At 41.1% G+C, this 20340-nt stretch overlaps 1 protein-coding gene across 4 annotated transcripts; it reads left to right on the top strand.

Annotated features, from left to right (window-relative positions):
* The first annotated feature begins 1714 nt into the window (after positions 1-1714).
* On the top strand, positions 1715-19828 carry LOC146644604 (RNA-binding motif, single-stranded-interacting protein 2-like). Of its 4 annotated transcripts, none has more exons than XM_085393858.1 (14): positions 1715-2045; positions 10075-10256; positions 13073-13131; positions 14165-14256; positions 16796-16953; positions 17196-17275; positions 17424-17533; positions 17643-17689; positions 17783-17876; positions 18035-18085; positions 18168-18278; positions 18431-18511; positions 18609-18690; positions 18771-19828. In XM_085393858.1, exons 1-13 carry the CDS (start codon positions 1929-1931, stop codon positions 18684-18686), a joined length of 1260 nt encoding a protein of 419 aa, XP_085249984.1. In that variant the 5' UTR covers positions 1715-1928; the 3' UTR covers positions 18687-18690; positions 18771-19828. The 4 variants fall into 4 exon arrangements, with proteins under 4 accessions (XP_085249984.1, XP_085249983.1, XP_085249986.1 ...); XM_085393857.1 differs by having other exon boundaries at positions 1716-2045; positions 10072-10256; XM_085393860.1 differs by having other exon boundaries at positions 1718-2000.
* Positions 19829-20340: the final 512 nt, after the last annotated feature.

The raw sequence follows: 20340 nt of genomic DNA, 5'->3' as shown, positions 1-20340 counted from the left end.
TGACACAAAAGTTGGCATAGCAACATTTTCTAATCTCAATAATCAATATTAGCCCTCCTCTCCTCTGTTGAGGGATCCCTCTGTGACTACAGTTGCATATAAATTTTGCAAATAATTTAGACATCATCTTGCCTATTTCACCTATTTTTAAATTTTTTTTAAATAAGATTTGATTTAATGAAAAAATGATTTAAGAATTGTAACCAATTGCAACCAATAGTAACCAGTTTGAACATGGTTAAAAGACTGTAAAAATCTACATATAGACAGAATGATGCAATGATGTGAAAATCATTTAACCACCATATTTAATAATAATTAAAAAAAAGTATTAAGACAAAATATTACAATACTGCTGATATTTATTATTTCAAGAACAACATCAACACTTTAGATGTCAGCCTCATGTTTAAAAAAAATTAAGATTGGCAACTATTATATGCCAGGATCCTATACTGGCATATAATAGTGAGTATGGATTATAATGTACATAGTATGAGTATCTTACACATCAGTGAAGGTACCATGAATACCAAACATTAAACTGAGGTTTTGGAGCAAGTTGTTTTTCTCAGGGAAAGCCTTGCTTATTTCAGCAAGACAATGCTTAACCGTGCTTCTGTTCCAACAGCATGTCTCCACTGTGCAATAACCTGGTGTTTTATAGTAACCTGCTTACAGTTCAGACCTGTCACCCACTGAAAAGATCTGACACAGTAAGAAGTGACATTTCTGATGGACTCCCCTGAACTGTTTAGCAATTTATTTCAAGCAGAAAAGGAAAACGATTACACAGAAGTAAACATCATCAGCTGTACCATCTTGTTTTTCTACTATTGTCAGTTAAACAAAGTGTGTAAAGGTTTTGCAAATTCCTGCATCCTGTTCGGATTTATATTTTACACAGGATCCCAACTTTCTTGAATATGCAGCAGTGGTTCATAGAGCTGGTAGGTAATAGTTAGCCTTAAAGAGCTGCTGGCTGTTTGTTTACTGCACCTGTACATCTTGGTGTGGTGTTGAAGTTAGGGGGTAAAATTTCAAAAGAAAAACAGAAAAGGGGCCAGATAATAAGGCAAGGATGGGACAAGTGATTGTGTAAGACAACATATTTGATGTGTGGGCTTCATTTTCCTCAGATGACAAGGGTCAACGTCTGTTAGTGAATTTGGCCTGGTGCTCTGAAAGGTTTGGAAATGCACTTGGCAAAAGTATAGAGAAAAGAAGGGATGGCTGAAAACGTTATTAGAGAGTCAATCTAGCTTTAATTATATAATTAAGGAGAATACTAATTAATGCTTCTCTTTCCATCTACATTGGCCTTAGGCAAAAACATTATCTCAACACGTCCCAGTTTTTTTCCCTTTTCTTTTTAAATCTCAGTAAGCTGCTGTATTTCAATGTCTACTTCCAACTCAGGAAATAGTAGCAGTGATCTGGTCCTCCTCATTTCATATGCACTAGAGGTACTTGACCCAGGGCTTGTGTATGGCTTGAGCAAAGAAAAAGCCAATAAAAAGTGTCTACTGTTAGGGAGATCACCTTATCTAAATCACCATTCCCATTCTTCAAAGTGCACTTTAAGCGCAGGCAGCTCTGCATTTCTTCTTCCTAATCATACTGGGTTGGAGGGATGACTTAAATGAGCACAACACTGGAAGTTAAAGCAAAAAAAAAAAAAGTCTGCTAGGTAGGTTATTTATCTCCCTGCCTAAAAGGTGTTATTATTTGGCGAGAAGGCACAACTGGAAGATGAAGTCAGTATAAATAAGCAAATAGCCCAGTGCTTTGAGCGGAGTACATGAGAGTGCTGGGAAACGCGGCTCCAATCACTACCGCTGTTCCTGGCTCAATTTCCCTGGCTGACGTCAGCTGACTGCCTTGGCTCTCTCCACTCTCCGCTCCTCCGGACACAGCGCCGAGTAAAAATGCTGCTCTCTGTGTCGCCAAGGACAGGAATCAACCCTTACAACAGCTACAACGGCAAAAACACCAAGAAGGTAAATAACGACACCACCGGCCACTTCTATCGCGTCTTTCTCAAAGTAAGTCATTTTCCCCTCTCGATGCGGTGTTGTTCGAGCTCTGGCTCTCCAGTTAAAAGCTGCTCGGCTGTTTAAGCTGCAGTGTCCTTGAAAGTGGATCACAGGCGACGTTTAAACTCGCATACTTGCCATTGCGGTGTTCGTTTCCGGCTTTTTGCTTGTTCTTCTTTAAACTGTTACACATTAAAACGGGGCCCGTTACGTTGTTGTTCGTGAAATAGTAGCAGGCTACAGTTTGCTTTCGTTTGTTCTGATACGGCGTCTGCTCGCTTCCTATACCGAGCCTGCACACAGTACAGCTTATAAATGTGTTGTGGAGGCACGCTAGGCTCAGGATAAGCTAATAAAGACGAAGCATATTTGACTTTAATATGGATTCGCCGGGTTTTAATGTCATATATTCGGCTAAGTTCTCTTCTCATTGAATTAACCACAAGTTAGCAAAGTTTTTTTTTCCCTCTTTCACGCGCACCAGCATGCCCCACCCCTTCTGTCTTACAAATGATTACTGATGGCACTATAAGGAAAGTTACTGAGCCCACGAAAGAAGTCTAGTGTAATCGATTTTTCTCTTTTTTTCCCAGTAAAATGACAAATAGTTTTTAAGATAAATGTTGATTATTTTGCATACTGAGATGAGTAATTGATGAGGTGACGTGCAACCACTTTTCTGTGCAGGCTGTATGGATTTTTCTTAATTAAAATTCTGGAACTCGCACATGTGTAAAGATTATATATAACGTTTGCAGTCACGGGGAAATGTTACTTAAGTCAACGATTTGAAGTTTTCGTTGTTTGTTTTTGCTCGTGATAGTGGCAGCATTTTTTAAAAACTAATATTTAACCCCAATTTTTGGATTTATAATGTTGGTATTATAGGTATTTTGCATCACTATATATGTATATTATCTACATGGGCATATATAAAAATATGCCAACACGCTATAAAACGGCATTACGTGTGAAACAGCTGAAACGCTTCCCGTCTTTCCCTTCTTTTTCCTCGTCATTCTCTCTCCTGCCTCAAGAAGACTGGAAAGAATTCAGATTGCTCAGATTAATGATCTGGAATTCCTGGAATCCTGGATTCAGACATTGTGCTCACTTCTAGAGGTGCTTTGCAAACTGAAACCCTTTTTTTGCTGAAAGAAGACATGCACACACAGTTTTTTTTCACCCCTACACACACACCTTCACAAAGAAAGGGACTTGTAAATCCAGTGTCAAGTGGCAGCCCCTGGTCTGTGTCATTTACTACAAGAAACAGGGCGGAGAAAAGAGAGGGATTAAGAGACACCCCACCCACCCCCTCTTCCTCTGCTTTTGATTAACTCCCTGATCTTTTTTTTTTTTTTTTTTACTTTCTCTCTTTTAGCCTTACAGGCTGTCTAAGTGTTAAGATGAACCCAGGTTTTAGTCAGGAAGAGAAGAGCAAATAGGTCTCACCTTCGAGCCGCAGGACATCAGGGGTTTCCTTATGTGGTTCTTTCCACCTTGCTGTTTTTCTGTCTTTTTTTTTTTTTTTCTCGCTTGAAGCAACAGAAATTTAATATAAAAAGATTGCATCTGTAATACTAAAATCGTTTCCACTGCCCCTAAGGTTTCTTTAACCTAGGAGGTAGGATGGATCTATCTTTCTGTGATACAATATATCATCAATTTATAAAAGATGCTGTTGTTGCGTAGTGCAAACATGATCGACTTTGTGATGCTAGTAGTTTGTGCATAGATCGAAGGCTACTGTATGGTAATAGAAATAAGCAAATATGCATTTAATGTTAAGCAAAATGAATTTTTGCTTGTACAGTTTAATTCATCTGGGATTTTATAGGCTACTGTGTTCTTATCTTGTGATTAATATGAACTTAAATCAAACAAAAGAACTAAATGTGGTGTCTGACCGATGTTGCATTTTGTTTTAACATGCTCTGTATCAACAGATTTAGCATTAAAGCGTCTTACAGTGAGACTCATACAGTTAAAAGCATGCGTTCTGCCTCATTTAGCACTCATTGTTCTTGCTTGGGTGAAAAAGTCCTTGAGTCACCTGCTCTCCCTACAGGAATCACCTGTGCTCCCTCCAACTGTAATCACCTCATCGGTCTTTAGCTGCTCTCTGCAACATGGTGTAGTCCCCCCCCCCCTTTTTTTTTTTTTGTAGTTATGCTGCTTGCACAGCTGTGGTGACAACACACAGCGCTGATTTATCTTTCTTAGGCTGTAAAGAGATAATCGTATAGTAACCGGGAAGTGGGGACTGCATAGGGAAGCAACGGAGCATCAGTTGTTCATAGGCAGATAGCATTGATTAGTTAATATATAGTGAAAATAAATAAATAACATCCTCATGCATTTTTCATTCAATGTGCGTGTGTATGAATATAGATATCTCTATATATCTCTCTCTCTATATATATATATATAGATATAGATATAGATATAGATAGATATAGATATAGATATACTTTTCTTCTTCTGTCATTTAATGGTCGGGCATTGTACAGCTACAAGCATTTCACCCCCATGTCATACTGTGTATGGTTGTGTGTGTGTGACAAATAAAATTTGAATTTGAAAAGATATAGATATAGATATATATCTATATATCTATTAGGGGTGCAACGATACACAAAATTCACGGTTCGGTTCGATACTTTGGTGTCACGGTTCGATATTTTTTCGATACAAAAAAAATGTTCATGCCTTTTTGATTTGTCATTTATTAAAATTATAAATATATATTTTAACTCAAAAGTACAGTTTTTAAATTTAACCCTAACCCTTGTGCGTGTTTTTTATTTTGACAGCGAATGCGCACCTGCGGACCACTTATGTGCAGCCCTGGTTATTTAGCTCGTCATATTGCAGCCACAGAAATTCTTTTGTCCATGAAACCATAAAGCTGCACTTTCTTTTTGCCTTATAGTCTCATTTGTCATAACTTCTCAGTTTTGTGGTAAGCTTTTCTTTGGCTGTCACTTCTTCACCCTGACCTGTCTTATTTGGCTCAGCAGAACTAAAATATATATCCTGCTGCTTTTACACACGGACTCACATAAGCTCAGCGATTCTCTGCGCGATCAGCCTCTCACATGTTTAAGCTGCGGGAGATTTCACTTGTCATGTTTGCATAGTAAGCTAACGATTAATAAGACGATGTCAGAGGAATTGGTGCACAAATTATCATCACTCACAGATCAGTGCTGTCGCTCTCTATACACAGTTCGCGCGATTGCAAAGTGAAAGCAAAAAACAAGCGCAAATTCAAACGCAATTTCAATATGTCACATATTGACAGTGGCTCACCGATGCCAATGACATAATTACCCAGCTACATTTCTGAAAGAATGCAAAAGCATTGACATATATTTTTCCTTCCTACAATAGCCCGACGGGCAGGGAAGAGATAGATTTTGGTAGCCCGACTGGATAGCGTAGTGGAGCAGCTGGATAGCGTAGTGGTTAGACTACACGCCTTTGGAACAGAGGATCGCAAGTTCGATTCCTGCCTGGGGCGTCTGTATCCAGTAAGGGTCCTAAGGCTAGACCCCCTATGCTAAGCAAGCCTACCGCAGACATGAGCGAGACAGATAAATATGAAGGCATGCCAGCTCGGACGTCGCCCGGATCAACAAGGTCCGCGTCAGGTGTTGAGGAACCAGGGCACCCTGACGAAAAGTGGGCTACTGGAACAAGAAGGCATCGGTGGAGACGAAAACAGGGCGTTGTTGGAATGCTACTACGCAAGTAACCCTGGCTACATGAATATCGGAGCACTAGGTGCGGTGACTCCCAAGCTAGGCGAGTGGCTCCAGCAGATCCCGGGAACAACATCGGAGATCTCTGTCCAGAAGAGCGCAGTCCTGGGAACAGCTAAGATACTGCGCAGGACAAGAAGGCATCGGTGGAGACGAAAACAGGGCGTTGTTGGAATGCTACTACGCAAGTAACCCTGGCTACATGAATATCGGAGCACTAGGTGCGGTGACTCCCAAGCGAGTGGCTCCAGCAGATCCCGGGAACAACATCGGAGATCTCTGTCCAGAAGAGCGCAGTCCTGGGAACAGCTAAGATACTGCGCAGGACCCTCAAGCTCCCAGGCCTCTGGTAGAGGACCCGAGCTTGAAGGATAAACCGCCCCCAGGCGTGCTGGGTGTTTATATATATATATATATATATATATATATATATATATATATATAACCTCATGATCAACATTTCAAGGACGTGAATTGCACCGAACAGTGGCGTCTCTGGGAATGTAGTTCAGTTTAAAGAACTTTAATCTTGAACCCATGGTCCTCGTTACTCCTTGTATTGATGTGCTGCAGAGGAATGTAAAGAATGCTGACACTGTTATGGATATAAGGAGCAGTGTAAACAGATACTGTATGTCAGCGGTTGTGGATTGACAAATAACATGCTTGCAGCTGGGAAATCAGTGGTATGCAAGGAAGTCAGGTTTTGTGCAATGATTAACTGAGAAGAAATGTAGCCTGTAAAATGAGATTTTTAATTCCTAATCATTTAAATTAAAGGTATTTGTCACAGGCTACCCTTTGCATGCATATTTTCATGTGTTTGCACCATTACATTGGAAATTACCTTACATGGGTGGCAAAACACCTGGAGCGGGACTGGGGCAGATGGGGAGTAGGTGTGGAGCTGACTCACTGCCATCCTCTTTTCAGATGGAGCCTAGCAGAGCGCTCTTAATGAGACACTACCTTCTGACTGGAGAGCACATGAGAGGGATTAGCACTTTCCGCTAACAAGCTCAGATCCCAATTAGTAAGGCTTCGCTTGCCAGAATCGGGCCCGGGCTCGGTCTCCCGTCGGATCCTGTCTCCCCAAGCCTTTGCAGGTGCATCCCTCCTGACAGCCTGTGCAGGCCGCTTATCATGAAGGCGAGGGAAAGCACCAGAAAAGACTGTGATTGTGGAAAAACAAACAGTGTACTGATGCTAAAGAAGAGAGGGAGATTAGAGAAGCAGGATAAGATGAATGGGGTCTGTGGTTTTCTCAGCTCGAATAAAAAGATAGCTTTCAAGTTCGGAAGGATGACTCCATATCGGTTTGGAAATCATAAGGCAGCTGAGTAGTGGGGAAGCATAAAAGTTTGCACATAAATCACTATATAAAGCAAGGTTTGTACTAGGAGAAACTCCATGTCCTTTCATTTATTTTATATGCCTGTAGCCTGTTGTTAGCTTGACTAAAGATTTGGTTTTGATATTCATCTAGTTTGTTCAGAGGTTTCTATAAATATAGTTTAAATAAAGGCTCCACGGACAGGAAACATCTTTAAGTCTCTAATGCTGTAAAAATTCAAACTCTATATAATCAAGTTCATGTACAATGCTGTACCATTAGCCACTTACATAATGTGTCTCTGATCCTTAATAGTGTGTCATTACAGTGTAAACAAAACACAACAGAGGCCCTCCAGCCTTTCTTTCACAGCTTGGAAACCCTTTGGTTTGAATTCATGTTACATTAAAAAAATTGCTGAAATACAGAAATGGCACCAAACTAAATTTTGATATCTCCATCTTGCTTCCTGTTCCTTGTTTCCTGCTTTAAACAGCAATATTTCTGTGTTGGCTGGCATGTGACCAGTCCTAAATGTAGTGCACCCCTATTAGTCCTGTCACTGTGGTTTGTTGAAGCAGCCATTGATTGTCTGTTTTTCTGCTCTTCTTGCCCATGTGTGTAAGACTGTTTCAGTATTTCTGGGCTGGTACAGTTTACTCAAAGCTGAATTTTGAACTCCTACAAATGTAGGGATCTAACAGTTATGAAACTGAGATCTGCATACCGCAGTGTTGTCTTCCTGTATGGTAATGTTGAGCGTGGTGGTTAGCTAAGCATGTTTGTCTGGTGAAAGCTGTACGGATTCAAGATCGTTCAGGTAATGGCTAAATTCGAAGTGCATCGGAATGACAGAGTTTATGTTTGTCATCATGGGTGTGCATTAAAAATATTTTTCACTTACATCTTCAATAGATGTGCATTCATTCATTTTTTTTTTTTTTAAACCACTGTTAAAGGTTTGGAGAGATATTAGTTGGTTGTTGAACGTTACCCTTGGTATTTAAGAAGGAAGGGAAGAAGACATGGGTCATAATTAGGCTGATTCCAGCTGTCTTTCTTCCTTTCTGTTAATAAGCCGATGGCCTGAGGGTGACCTTGTGAGGTCCAACAAGCCATTGGTGCAGGAAGATCAATCCCTTTATTGTAAAGATGCCGCATATAGCTAAAGTCTTACTTTGAGTTGGATACAAGGCCTAATCGATCCAATACATCCATCACATTCCTTCTTATTGCAGGATTGGGATCTCTGCTGCTGTCGGATGACAGAACTTTCTGATTTTTAAACATGCCTGCTGTTAGGCAAGGGTTAATACACATGGCTTGTGTGTTGTTGCTTGGTAATGGATTAAAACTATATTTTGTGACTCACCCACCGCTACAAGCCACCCCATTGTTCTCTGTGGTTTGACCTTCTGACCTCAGTTAATCAAACTGTTCCTCCTCCTCCAGCAGTAAGAGGGGACGCAACACCAAGGCCAAGCGTAGCTGGCGTTTGGATACATTTTACTTCACTTCCCTACTAATTTAATTTGGTTGGCACAAGATGGGATCAGCTGGAGTAGCACTGTATACAGCTGTCATTCTTTGTTTGCTATCTGGCCACCGACAACACTCTGGGCATTCAAAAAAGTCATGTGTCAGTTAAATGAGTCCGCTGTGGTCTTAGAAGTTGCTTGTATAATGTTTGTTTGTTTGAAACCACTTTGCTGCTGATGGGAAGCTTAAGTATGTTTTCAGAAATGTATGCAATCACCCATTTCTGCTTAATAGAAAGCTTTAGTTTTAGCAGGTTTTTGTCAATATCCACCTAAAAGGAATGCTTTATAAAACTTCCTGAAAGAGTCTGTAATAGTATCATTCTGAGTGAACAAAGTTTGCTTCATCAAAACAGCAAAAAAAAAAAAAAAAATAGGGTGTCTTTTTAAGCTTTTCAGCTTTGCTTCTGTATATAGTTTCATTTTTAAACCAAGTTCTGTAGTTTTGGAGAGGTCTCTGTAGGTCCTCAAGGATTTTGATGATGGATGTTGTGCATGTAAACTCACTTTTTTAGCTGTCATTGTTTTCCAATGCACCTGTCTAGCAGCAGTCTTCTGCTAAATGAAAGGTGCTTCTGTAAAAAGTACGCAGGAAAGCAATTAAAGAATTAATGTACACAAAGTTAAGCCATTCAGTCTGATTGGCTAACTGTGGACTTTTCCACTGTTCGCTGGAGAAAGTCCTCTTTTCCATCTGTTTTTAGCAATCTTCCCAACACGAGTTGTGTGCCATCTGTGAATCCTGCGCTCTTGCGTTGATGGTTTGTAGAGATGCCTGTAGAGTTGGATCTGCACAAAGACATACTCATGCCAACCTGTCCATTCTGTTGTTCTATGGCAGCCACAGCACAGTGTGCTGAGAGGAGGCACTGGCTAGCTTTTAGAACTCGTGAACTAGCTTTAGATGCTTGTTTTGATGGAGGTTAAAAAGTCAGTTCACCAAAACGTACATGAAAATATGCAATGTACAAATAAAAACAGGCATTTTAAGATGTCTCCATATTAATTTTGCATATCCTAGTAAATGTGGCTGATTGACTGAATCTTTGTATATGAATGCAATCTGACTTTTATTATTTAGTATTTCTGTTTTTTGCAAATACTACAATGGTACATACTATTTCTTCTCATATTTTGCTTCATATAAATAGTATAAATTGTGTAATCGTAATACTTGTTATATCTTATATTTCTGTTTTTCCCTCACAGTGACCTGTTATAATATTTATCTGACTGGCCTGACCTGTCCAGCCAGATTAAGCATTAAATTGATGCTGATATCTTGTCTGTGTCTCTCTAGCCTCAACTGGTTGGTTTTTTTATTTCCAGTTAATGACTGCATCCATGCGTACATCCAATTTCATGTACCTAAAAAGAGCCCTCTGTTTCCTCCACAGCAGACATATGTGTCCCCGTCCAATCATCAGATGGCTCCCCCAAGCCCCAACAGCAACACCACCACAATTAGCAATGGCAGCAGTAACAGCAGCAGCGGGGGAGAGCAGCTGAGCAAAACCAACCTTTATATCCGTGGCCTCCACCCAGGAACCACAGACCAGGATCTGGTCAAACTCTGTCAGCCGTAAGTCACCTAAAACACATTTACTTCAGCGTGCACTTACACCCAATAAATTTCTCTGGCTGTCTGAGGAAGCATGAACCCGGCTAGAGCAGACTAGATTATAATGGGTGATGGCTGGTCGGCTGCAAGGATGAAAGGCTTGCATCTCTACTTTTGGCAAATAAAGAAGATGTATAGTTTCTATACAACTTAAGTGCACAGGAACACTAAACCATACCATATTTGGTATTTATGTAATGTACAAGAGGGCCACATTTATCCATGCATTTTTTTTTTAACACATCATGTAGTGGCTTTTTGGAAAAACTAACAATCACTGGGGCTGCAAACTAAGACCTTTCAGCCTGACATAGCTGAGCACAGACTTTCCAACAACTAGGTACAGAATGTTTAGTCTCACTCTCTCATGCTAATTCATTCTGTCTCTTCGTGCTCATTCATACACTTTTAATCTATGATTATTTTTTCTCTTATGTTTTAGTCATGATACAGTATGACAGTGAGCCCTGTCATCCAGATACAGCGTCACTTCTGCACTATAAATATCATGCCATGTTGCTCATCAGTGTGGCTGTGAGTCTTCGAGAACTTTGTTGTGGACAGCATGTAGTCAGACATCAAACAGCAGCAGCATCCAATCCATCTGATATGTTTGTTAGGCCTTCAGTGGAAGACATCAAAACATGCAGGGCTGAGATGAATGATCTGCTCTTAGTTAATTGAATTATGGAGCCTGGTGATGAGAACCAGAAGAGCAGAGGAGAGTAGTGGGAGAAAAGGAGGGAAAAGAGGGCTAGAGAGATTGAACGAGGGAGGGTGAGGCCTGCTATTTTACAGCTGTCTGGAAGCTATGGCTCACATGAGGCAGCCCAACCCTACAGGAAACGGCAAGCCCAGGGGAAAGGGAAAGACAAACAAGGGCAATGGTAGTGGGGGGGTCAGAGGGGGAGGAGTGAGTGGAGTTCAGGGTTTGTGTGTCAGGTGGTGTTCTGTGGGGGTAGTTCTCATATTTCTGCTTTTACGGAGCAGATAAAAATCACTGCATGAAATGTGCCTTTTAGCAGAGCACATTAAGGCTGATGTAATTTTCAGTTAAACTAGAATGAAAGAGAATATTGTGTCCAATAATAGTTAAAGGGGTAACGGCTTGTAGATGAGGATGTAAAGCAGCAGGAAGACTACTCATGTAGGGACTCTGACTTACTTTGCTCTAGTTGGAACCGTAAATCTGCGTATACTTTGAGGACGCAGCACTTCCAGAGCTCCCCTCCCCCACACTGAGAGTTGTTGCATGCAAGCTCTGTGATGTACTGTGTACCAAGTGAGGGATGAGAGACGGGGATGGGATTGGGGGTTGGCTCTCCATTGGCCACCGGGCCCAGCATTTGTGTCTCCGGGTGCCTTGCTGCCGCTCTGGTTATGCAGCAAGTGTGCAGCATGAAGAGCTCATAACTTAAATGCTAGTTGTTGTGAGAATAAGCAGGCTGATGGCACTGCCATAGTGTATATGCAAATGTAGGAACACAATGCTGGCATATCCATCCAGTCAAGTGAGTGGCATTTTGTCACTTGGAGTCAGAAATGCATTGTGAAATTGCGGTTTTGCATATGAGGGCAAATGGCCCTCCAGCTTATACACACTGGATGGGATTGCAGAAAATAGACCAAATGAATGACTGTAACATGAAATATCTCTGTTATAGTAGATAAAATATCAAAAATGTGTGATTGTCAACACAGCCCAACATGCTCTCGTGCATGTTATAAGGACAAGGAAAACCCAAAGAACAAGCCCACATCAGCATTCAGGTTGGGATTTGCTTGCAAGGTAGAAAAGTGTTTGGGTTTTTTCCCCCTTACAGTCCTCAGAGTTTGGCACAATCAAACAGAATAATCAGATGAAGTTCTGTAATGTGAATTTATATGACTGTTTGATCTTCTTGTCCTACATCCTACACAGATGACCTTAAGCCATTTAAAAAAAGTGGGGGAAATGCTTCCAGGCTTGTGTTTTTATTTTTATTTTTTTGTTTGTTTTAAATGTGTTTTATAAAAAAAAAGAATATGTTAGACTGTCACATTACAGCTAACAGGTCATCAGCTAATCCTTACTTACAAAAGTCAAATTATTTATGAAATTGATTTCTCAGAGTGAGGCAGTGGTGCTGTGCCACTAGATGCAAGTTGAATTATATTTCAGGGGGCACTAAGACCCAGTGGAGGGTTAAAGGCTGTCTAGAGAGAAGCTGGTTAGTAGAATGAGAGTGTGGCTGGGAGCCAGTATTGGACAGGACAGCCAAGGAGAGGCATATCAGATTACACTGCATGCACATGCCTGGAGAGATGGGGATTGATAGACCCTGCTGCACAGAACCATTCGCCCAAGTCGAACACTATCCTATGTATTTGCAGTGTCTACGGCTAGGTGGGGCGTGGGGTGTGGGTAGTTAATGTAGAATTTTCATATTTACGGTGAATTATGATGCAATCTCTGAAAAAATTGATGGGGGGATTCATATCTACCAGTTTGCCACTGCATGTTGGATTTCCCTGGAGATATGATCCCTATTGACATTTGTGTGTGAGCTAGAATGAATAAGATATGGTAAATCTATAGTCCTCCTAGAATGCAGAAGCCCACGGGACAGTATCATTTTTTTCTAACTGAATTTGCCCTGCCTTGGATTTGTTATCAGATGAGGTGATTGTGTAACTTTATTGAAATCTTTAGATGATTTACAATTTAGTCATCAAGAGTATTACATCTATACACAGTGGAAGGACTACCTCTGAGTGCAAACCTCACTGTTTTTCAGGTATGGGAAAATTGTGTCCACGAAGGCCATCTTGGACAAGACTACCAACAAATGCAAAGGTGAGGGTTTGTTGTTGTTGTTGTTGTTGTTGTTTTAATTAAATGAAAAAACACAGCTGTTCCATGCTCATCCATAATATTTGTTGAAATGTGGCCTTTTAGTTCACTAACGCCTCTTCTAGTCAGCTGATCATTGTGTAGCATATCAAGTGGTAAAATTACACCACAAATATGAAACTAGTTTCTCATCATGGTTTTTGCTGAAATGTGTGGGAGGAGAAATACCTCATTTTATTTAGGTGGGATACTTTCTTGATAGAATGTGGGGGAGGCAGCACAACTGGTCCCTATTTGGTCTCCATAGGTTCACTGTCAGATCTGACTGTATCACACATTTGCATCCTGCCTTGCGTCACAGTTTTGCTTCTGTTGTTTTTTTTAAAACATGGTCCAGGCTTGCTTGCATGTGTGAAAATGCTCATAGTTACACATCGCTGCACAGAAAATGAATAAAAAACATAACCAATACGAACATGTTAGAGGGAATGGAGTTTCTGTAAAAATCCAGCAGAGAAGGAGAGGACTACTCTGAGCCCACAGCACCGTCAACCTTGGACTGGGCGAATGGGCTTGCGTGTAAATAAGAGACCGTGATCAGATGATCCGAGATGCCAAAGTTCAGAAATCTATAAAAGAGCAAGATCATGTGGGGTCTGGTGTCTGATAGTTTATAGAAATCACTCCTTTACTTCATGGGAAGCCAAAAAAAAAAAATGTTGGTGCGATGTGAAATCTATGGCTGGTATCGGTAATGTGCAAGGTTACAGCATACTGCTGATAAAGTCAATAAAGCTGTTTGACAAGTGCATGAAGCCGTCAGCTTCACACTGTACCTACTGAGTAGGTGTGTGTTTATTTTTTTTTTTAATATGGGCAGCGTCCTCCATCTGTCCCCCAGAGGGACGCACATTCCAGTCCTAGCCAGCTGTCTCTTCAGATTCATACACTGTTACCACGAGTACCTCATGAGTTCAAACTGTGCACCTCTCCTGCAGTATGCACATCTCACTGTCATATATTTTGTTCCCTGCAGGCTATGGCTTTGTCGACTTTGATAGCCCAGCCTCTGCTCAGAAGGCAGTGACGGCACTGAAGGCTGGCGGAGTGCAGGCTCAGATGGCCAAGGTGAGAACTCAGCTTGAGGTATCAAAATTCGGTGGGTTAATTTATAACTGCTTGGTGTAAGTTTAATTTAGCCTGAAAGAGCACTTTATCAGTGTCTCAGCAAAAATGTTGAATAATGATTTGATTCATTAATTTCACATTAAATGTTGACTCATTAATCATAGAGGGAAAAGGTTGCTCCTTGGATTTTTCTACCTCTTAAGAAATAACAGATCTCTCTTGCTGTTTCTAGCGCCCCATTCTTTAAAAAAATAAATAAATAAAATCAAAAATCTATCACGAGATATTCCTTTATGCTTAAATCCGCTTTTTTCATACATAAAATCGCTGGCTTCATCAGTCTGCATTATGTTGTTCAGAAACGGTCATTCTTATGTTAATTTTCCCTGCAGCTTCATCCAGACGGGGCCTCTGGTAATGCTGGAGCATATGTCATGTGCTTGACATTTGACTGTATATCAAGTGACTTAGTTAGTGTCAGATTTTTGTTACTAGTTTATGTAACAGAGAGAATGAAAGGGTTGCAGGGATTTTTAAACCAGAGAATCATCCAAACACCAATTACTAAACGGGGAGAGAGAAAAAATCATCTGCCCTGTTTTGGTGAGGATGTTCTTACCTCAGGCTTTTTGAGTTCAGCATGTTGCACAGCTTCAATGCAACATTGCTCATATGATTAAAAGGCGGCATTTGGAAACTTAAACATAAATCACCTACATGTTTAAATAACATCAGCAATGTTACAACTTCTGCAGAAAAGTAACCAGGGTGCTGTTCAGAGGTGAAGCCAGCACCCTGCAGCGCTGTCACAATAATAGTGCACTATAAGACTATTTCTGTGCACAAAGAGTCCACGGATGCTTACATGTATGTATGTGTTTATAGTGGTGATGGTGTTTGGAGAGCACGTCCCAGACCCTGCTCTTTGAGCTCCCTGCACAAAGGACCTGTCTGTTCTCCCTAGTGGCATCTGACTCAGTGTCTGAGCAGTTCCCCAGTCAGCAGGGCACAGTGCCCAGGCACCCGCCCTGTCACACGCACGCCCACAGACACACAGAGCCCACTTGACAATCGCACACGCACTTCAGCAGCCTTGCCTCAACCGGATTATGACACGCTCTCACGGACTCGCACACCACCGGCGCCCTGGGAAAGCTGATCTCTCGTTAAGCTGGATCACTGACATTCATACGGCTTCTTGCTCGCAAAATAACTTGATTTCAGTCACCCTTTCAGCCCGGCTTTACAACAAGACTTGTGTGTTTGCGTCAGAATTCTCTCTGACTCACTGTGACTCATTCACAGATGAAATCCACAACTGGGGCTTCTCTGCTGCTCGCTCTCATGGGTTCAAGCCTCATTGCTAGTGTACACTGCGGGGAGGGAGGGAGGTGAAGGAGAAATCACCTTCATCGCAGGTCGCAGCGATTACACATGCATTATTCATGGAATGGAAATTAACTCGCGCTGCATTTACAGGTTTTTAATCACATCTGCACTCTGAGATAATGAATATGCATAATGGTTAGAGGGCGATACAGATACCGTCGGTCACATTAAATTTGTTTTAAGCAGGGCACAAAGGAAATTGGAAGGGGAGGAGCCTACAAAACAGTTCAAGTTGCTTAGAGTGAAACTTTCTTTCAGCATGTTTTCTAATCATTTTAAATTCAGATTTGGAAGCGCTGCATATTTTCTCTGGTTTATAAAAGCCGACAGAGCCAGCATCTGTGCCTGCATTCAAGGTCAGGATTACCACATGAATATAGCTGCCTGAATGCAAGCAGTGCATTAGTAACATGATCGAGGAAACGGAACGACCACGTTTTTGGTAGCACAATGCGTGAGATGTTCTCCAGATTGTTCCCGAAGGTCTTTGTCCAAAATGTCACTGCTCTCTCTCTCTCCACCAAGCGAGAGAAAGGGAGAGCACGTAATCGCTTTAGATCATCCAGGGATGGCAAGCCATATGAAATGTAATTATGCTTTGATATCGCAGTGGCTGAATCGCCTGCTTTCATCCTCTTAAGGTCCTGGCTCTGAACAATGACCCCCTTTTTTTAACCCTTTGGAAATAAAATATAAGTGACGGAAAATAAGAGAAGAGTGTAATGAAGATCTGTGCAGATTACATTTGTAATAGTGAGCTATAGAAATAGAACTGAAAATTTCACTTGACTTAAAATGAGTTGAGCTGAAATCCAGCCAGAACTTTGTTCACCGTCTCTTTTCTCTCCAGACCTCACGGTCCACGTCTCACGGGTCCAAAATGAAATCTGACTTCAGCTTCAGACCTTCTACCTTTTCTTGCTGCTTCTTTTTTTTTTTTTTTTTTTTTTTTCATGTCCTCTGCCTTACATCCTCCAAATATCAGTCATCTCACACACTTCCTGTTCAAAGGTTATGTAAATTTCCCAAATGTTTGCTGGCGGCTGTATTTTCTTGGAACGCTTCTATGGTCATGCCTCAGCTGTTGTTCTGTCACAAGGAAACCAAGAGCCCCAAATCATTCACCTCCCTCTGGCCTCTCTGTGGTTAGCAACAGGAACAAGACCCCACCAACCTGTACATCTCTAACTTGCCGCCGTCAATGGACGAGCAGGAGCTGGAGAACATGCTGAAGCCCTTCAGTCAGGCCATTTCCACACGCATCCTCCGTGACGCCAATGGAACCAGTCGAGGAGTGGGCTTTGCCAGGTACACGCTGTTGTAGGACAGCTGGCTGAAGTTGACTAGTTGTGCTGTAACCTTGTGTGTATTTAAGAAAATCTCAAGTCCAATGGGAGTACTAAAGTTCAAAGCAACTTTTTTAGTATAATGTTGGGTGAGTGGGCCCTCTGGTGGTCATTGTAGGTAGAAACCTTTCAAGCAGAAACTGTCATTCAAAGAAGTGATGGATTGGCTCTCTAGTTTTATTAAGCACAAAATATGTCCCTTAGGATGGAGTCGACAGAAAAATGTGAGGCCATCATCCAGCATTTCAATGGGAAATATATCAAGACTCCACCTGGAGTTCAAGGTGAGTTTTCTGGAGGTTTTTTTTGTTTTGTTTTTAAATTTGAGGCTGAGTAGACTGTCTTTATTTATTCAGCATCAAGACAACAGTCTTATTAAAACGGTTTTAGAAAACTGAGTGTTATCTCCTGTTTGGAAAACCTCTGGTTCAGCACCGTCAGAACCCTTGCTGTGTAAATTTGCTGATGGAGGCCAGAAGAAGCGCCAGAGCCAGGGGAAATATCTGCAGAACGGTCGGCCCTGGACAAGAGATGGAGAGACTGTGAGCTTTGTTTTTTTTTAGTTTATTTTTTTATGCCTGTAAGGGGGGGATCCAAACACCTCATGTTTCTCCCTCATAATGACATTGCTCTTTTGTTTTCTTCCTCCAGGGAGGAATGACCCTCACCTATGACCCAACCACAGCCTTACAGAATGGGTCAGTATGCTAGCTCATGCTAATCTCTTGTATAGCCCCAAGGAGTGGTGGTCTAAGCTGTGGTCACTAAGAAATCTGTGCCTCTTTCTGCAGGTTTTACTCCTCTCCCTATAGCATTACCCCCAATCGGATGATTGGACCAACCTCCCTTTCCCCATATATGCATCCACCTGTGTCCACCTATCAGGTACTGGGGTTGTTGTGTTTTCAATTTTATAGCTTTTTGGTTTGAAATTTTTTTTTAATATTTCAGCCATATTTTCTTCTTTATTTTCTGCAACTATTTTGTAATGTTTCTGCACGTGTGTTTTTATATTAACTGACACGTCTTCGATTTTCTTGCAGGTACACAACCCGTCCTGGCTACATCACCAGTCATACATAATGCCACCCACAGTGAGTATCCGGCAGTTTATTTGTTTTTATTTCTCTCAAGACCCTTTTAATTTAGCTTTGATTCTTGATGTTCCCCCCATAGGGAGCTGTCCTGACACCTGGGATGGACCACACCATGTCCATCCAGCCAGCATCAATGATGGGGCCTCTAACACAGCAGCTCAGTCACCTCTCTATGGGCAGCAGTGGTACAGTAAGTACAGTGCACAGTATCTGGCTATGAGAAAGGCCAGGGTAAGAATTGTGTGGTTTGTGCCTTTTGAGTTTCAGCTTCTTTTTTGTATTTGAATTCTTCTCCGGGTGCAGATTCACACAGCTAATGAACTTATTTCCGTTCTCTTCCAGTATATGCCTGCAAACACATCTATGCAGGGGACCTACATACCCCAGTACACCCAAGTGCCTGCCACCAACATCTCAGTTGAGGTACTGCCCTCCACCTCTCGCCTCCCTTTGGAAACATTTACCCCTCAAACTTTTACATAACTGCAGATTAATTAAATATTTGGTGCTTCTTTCTCAGGAAAGTGCCGTCCAACAACCTGTTGCCATAGAGACACCAACAGAGCATGCAACCTACTCTTACCAGCATAACAAGTAAAGAGGTGGGTTTTGACTGATTCCCCCAAGTGACTGTGTGTGCGTGCGTGCGTTCTAATTGGCTGATCTTGTCACCCTGCGTTAGATCTTCATCTGGGGCCCGACTGACTCTTGAGGGGTCCCAAGAGCTGAGATTCCCTGTGTGAAGAACTAGACACTCCAGGAACACAAACTGTTCCACACAAAGGACAAAAACAAAGATATTTTCTATGAACTCAGATTTTAAAACAAACTCTTTTACTTCAGACAAGCAAAGCTGGAGGACAGCAGACGGTGGGGAAATGGAAGAATGGAACAATGAGCATCTATTTTGATAACGGTCAAGAAAAGTTCAAAAAGCTGTTAAATGTGTCGTGTATGACCATTGATCATATTCTTTTTTTTCTCTCTTCAAAACACTACTCCGGGGAGCAAGGATGAAACCAGGAAAAGAACATTTCAACACCATGTTTTAGGTCATGTTCTGCTTTTGTAAGATATGCAGTTTTTGTTTTTTTACATTTTTCTCCTTTTTGACTGATGCTTTCAGACTTGAACCTGCCTTTTTGTAAATAGTTCTTTGGTTATTTTTTTGTGTGTTTCTAGCCTCGTCCAATTGATTGATTGGTGCAAATATTCGGAAGCAGAAAAACTGAAGTCCTTTTTAGAAAAAGCTGATGTTGTAAGACTGATATGGTGCTGACATCGATTAGCTTCTTTCTCTCACAAAGGCAGCAAGTTTGTCAGGTATGAAACCTTACCTGAAGCAGTCTCACTTAAGTTTTTTGGCACTTAAATTTATTTAAAAGAAAAAAAAAGTTTAGTTCCAACAATCTCAACAAAGCTGCAGACAATCAGAAGATTACACAGAAGAGAACATTTTAAGCTGATGTTCGTTGCCGAAATATTTCAGAGCGGACTACTTTAAAAGAGATGAATAGATTTAAAGCATTCCAGTTGTTGTTGTTACCCGAGAGTTTTAAATATTGATTCACTTTGAGCTGCTTCACGTGATGAAATCCAAAGTTGTTTAACAGGGATCACATCTCACTCAGAGCTGCCTGTAAATAGATTGAAATGTATTCACACTTTCGCTCGACTTCCTTGATACATGTGATGTAATGTGTCAGTGCCCCTCCCTTTTTTCTTTTTTTTTTTTTGTTTAAGTAAACAAGGATGCAGATTCTTCCCTGAATCCCCCAAAAAAATCAGATTTTCTGAAGCGGGAATGAAATGTTGTTATTAAAGTATAAAGATGTAATTACACAGACATGGAGATTAACTGGTGACGCATGAATCTGTCCTGTTATATCTGCAGAAAACACTACTTAGGTGATTCATAACGGCCAGGCTATGGCTTTGAAACTGGCCATTGCTGTGTGTTTGCAATCTTCTTCTGCATTTCTGGTTTTTACCGTCATGTTTTTTGTTCTTAAACATTATTTAAAGGTTTCATTTTTTTTAATTCAGTTTCAAAACTTTTAAGATTGATCTTATTTTTCAGAGAAGCTTTGATTTTTATTTTTGATAGTGTGTTGTGTGCTTCATAGTGAGAAATAGAGGTTTTCACTTTTTTCTTTGTGTTTTGCGTACTTGCTTTGTTGTGGTTTCAGTGTTGATGTCAAAGAGGCTTTAATATTTCAGTTCTGTCAGTGTCACCAGTGTTGGCACTTTTA

This window comes from Rhamphochromis longiceps, linkage group LG20 (genome assembly GCF_057381845.1).
Source record: "Rhamphochromis longiceps isolate RC_006_pf linkage group LG20, R_longiceps_female_GT1.1, whole genome shotgun sequence".
In the NCBI taxonomy this organism is placed as follows: domain Eukaryota; kingdom Metazoa; phylum Chordata; class Actinopteri; order Cichliformes; family Cichlidae; genus Rhamphochromis; species Rhamphochromis longiceps.
The sequence above is the reverse complement of the archived record's forward strand: the minus strand, read 5'-3'. Positions and strand labels throughout refer to the sequence as shown.